Source organism: Hippocampus comes, unplaced genomic scaffold, assembly GCF_001891065.2.
Source record: "Hippocampus comes isolate QL1 unplaced genomic scaffold, H_comes_QL1_v1.1 scaffold142, whole genome shotgun sequence".
In the NCBI taxonomy this organism is placed as follows: domain Eukaryota; kingdom Metazoa; phylum Chordata; class Actinopteri; order Syngnathiformes; family Syngnathidae; genus Hippocampus; species Hippocampus comes.
In genome coordinates this window covers 233,668-236,330 of record NW_017805482.1, presented here as the reverse complement: position 1 = coordinate 236,330, position 2,663 = coordinate 233,668, and the positions used below count along the sequence as shown (strand labels likewise).

The 2,663-nt window shown below is 40.5% G+C and overlaps 1 protein-coding gene across 1 annotated transcript; it reads left to right on the top strand.

The window, feature by feature from the left end:
• The first annotated feature begins 260 nt into the window (after nucleotides 1–260).
• Nucleotides 261–1,302, top strand: cunh15orf61 (chromosome unknown C15orf61 homolog). The gene is made up of 2 exons (XM_019875881.1): nucleotides 261–931; nucleotides 1,014–1,302. Exons 1-2 carry the CDS (start codon nucleotides 589–591, stop codon nucleotides 1,139–1,141), a joined length of 471 nt encoding a protein of 156 aa, XP_019731440.1. The 5' UTR covers nucleotides 261–588; the 3' UTR covers nucleotides 1,142–1,302.
• The last annotated feature ends 1,361 nt before the right edge of the window (nucleotides 1,303–2,663 follow it).

Here is a 2,663-nt window from a genome sequence, read left to right as displayed (position 1 = left end):
TGGTTTTGTTTCATAGTTTTGTTTCCTCATGCGTACCCATCCCAGATCTGGTGCCTTACGTCCCAGTTTTGGCACCACAAGTCCTGCGGCCGCCAATAGGTGACTTTGGGATGGCTGGAATGTATTTTTACAAATAACAACAAAACTTCTCACGCCATGTAATGCGTATATTATTCTATTTTTTTTAAGATGAACAATAAATATGCCGCATCTATTTATTTGTAGTGGGGGGGACTATAGTTCCGTCACGTTTGCTTCCACCCGGACGACTGTAATATGAGGACCCGTTCACCGGTATGTAGCAGCAAGTGCAACTCAGGTCAGCTCGTTCCCATGTTTGTTGTCCTTGATGGACAAACGTATTATTTACACAGTACATGTATATTAAAACCTTTCTCTTTGTGCATGTAACTCTGTTTTAAGTAGCGTGTGTCCTCCAATAGGAGGATCGTGTCTGCTAACTTTAGCCGACCCAGTCTTCTAGCCTGTGTTTAAATATGCAGTAGCTCGTTAAAACGCGAATACTGTACTTCATTTTGAATCTCCAAAAGCTATGGTAATATTGAACATATCACATGAGTTCAAGTTATGAGGGAGTTTTTGAAAAAAGTACACCGCGTCTTTGTTAAAGTCACGCTGTTTCCGAGCACTTTTGGCAAATCAGTGCCTCGTCCCACCGCCTCGGAGGTGCTCACCTGCCACCTCGAGCAGCGGAACCTTCCGCCGTGGACGTCTTACTGTGTCCGCTACTCTGCCGTCCACAATGACCAGTTTGGACTGTCGAACTTTAACTGGAGCGTTCGGGGATCCAACTACCACATACTGAGAACAGGCTGCTTCCCTTTCATAAAATATCACTGCACCAAAGCACCTCCTCAGAACCTGGACTTCGAGGACAGGTTTTTCACCATGCTCAAAGTTATCAATCTAGGTCAGTAATATACATTATGTGATATTATCTGATCAATAAACACTCCATCAAACAATACAGCAGTAAGCATTGTGTCTTGCAGGTATTCCCTGTTTGGCGTATGGAATCGGTTGCTGGATGGTTGTGGGTGCTGCAGAAACGGTCCAGACGAGCGTCGGTCCTGTCAGAGTCTATTTTGCCTACAAAGAAGAAGAAGGTGCTCAATATTGAGCCCCGAAAACAAACAATATTCCAATGCAAGACAATAATGTGTGTGTTATTTACATTTACTAAGGAGAGGCGCCAGTGGTTAAACTGACAGGTGTGTCAGTCTGTGTCTCAAGTGATCATTTTCTGTTGAATTATTAAAGATTTGAAATTGTAATAGAATAGTCAGTTGTGCATGTTATTACACTGACACACAACACTAACAGTGTTTATTTAGAGAGCACTGTTAACATTAAAAATTAATGAAAAGTCTCCTCCAAAATAGCTACTCTCTTATGGTAGCTTTTTGCTTTTTGTAGCTTTATGCATGTGGCATCTTTAACAACACACAGTCGTAGCCACGTACTCCAATTTGGCGTGGCCAATAAAAAAATCGGAATAATCCCTGTTCATTTATTTCAACGTGAATTAGTGATCAGCCCCCATGCAGCAGCTAGTCAATAGTGTTACTGTGTCAAGACAGGTCTGATAAAATAGGTTTTAATCACCAAAGTGCGGCTTTTGTCCGCAGACACATGCATGTCTTCCTTCAGGCCCTCCTCAGCCTTTGATTTCTGGTAATGTGCTTTGCTGACGGGGCAGCCGCTTACCTTCTGCTGCACAGTTCTGCTCCCCGGGAGAGGCAGCGTGACAAACTACCATATTGATTTCCTCACCCCTCTGCATCTCCTCCTAATAGGATTCATCAGCGACCTCAATTTTCTGTCTTTAGCCTCTTCATTTTCATCTGCAATGTGGAAAAAGGTACCATTTCTTGTCATCCATGTTAATCAATGTCCCCTTTTGACCCTTTCTTTACACTGGAAGGCTAGAAAATACCTGACATGCCTATTTGAGTGTACTACTTGCTTGTCTGAGACCACTTAACTGGGTCGCTGATTGAAATACGAAGAGGAGTTGGATATTTATTTATTTTATTGTACTCATCTGGAGAAGAGGGAGTTTTCAGTTTTTGAAGGACTTCCATTCATACAAAGACGACATAACCCGTATTTGTACATTAGTCATTTCATTCTGAAAACAAATGTTACATTCTTGACCAGCCTTGCAATAAGTGAAACCCACAATTTAGAAATAACATGATTAAATACTTTCTCGTTGTGTTTTTATAGCATTACGAAATGTATTTTATTTAAGGTCTTTAAATACACTTTTAAAATAGTACAATCACATTTAAAAACAGACCAAACCGTTAATTGTGAGAAAGAGCAATGGATACGACAAAACTATTATACAGTGTTTTATTATAAAGTGTATCGATCCCTTTATGTCTACGGTAAACAAATCCTTCCCCGCCGCCCAAAAACTAACCATCTGACAGTATTCATCAACAAATGAAATACAAATAACCAGAGATGTACATTATAAAATGAGCTGTCACTTTCTGTAGGCATAAAAAGCAGGATTAAAGTGGATTTCACATTCACTAATCTCCAGCAGACTAAGATACTGCCTGTTTTCACTTTATTTCATTAAAAAAACTGCAAACCCATACCCCATGATGGAGGGGGTATTACTGTATATT

What these genes read in the sequence shown, in the direction of transcription:
- cunh15orf61 (XM_019875881.1), top strand. Translation starts at nt 589, where the DNA reads ATGAGGGAGTTTTTGAAAAAAGTACACCGCGTCTTTGTTAAAGTCACG. An exon ending in GCTCAAAGTTATCAATCTAG is followed by an intron (nt 932 to 1,013) that starts GTCAGTAATATA and finishes TGTGTCTTGCAG; the next exon opens with GTATTCCCTGTTTGGCGTAT.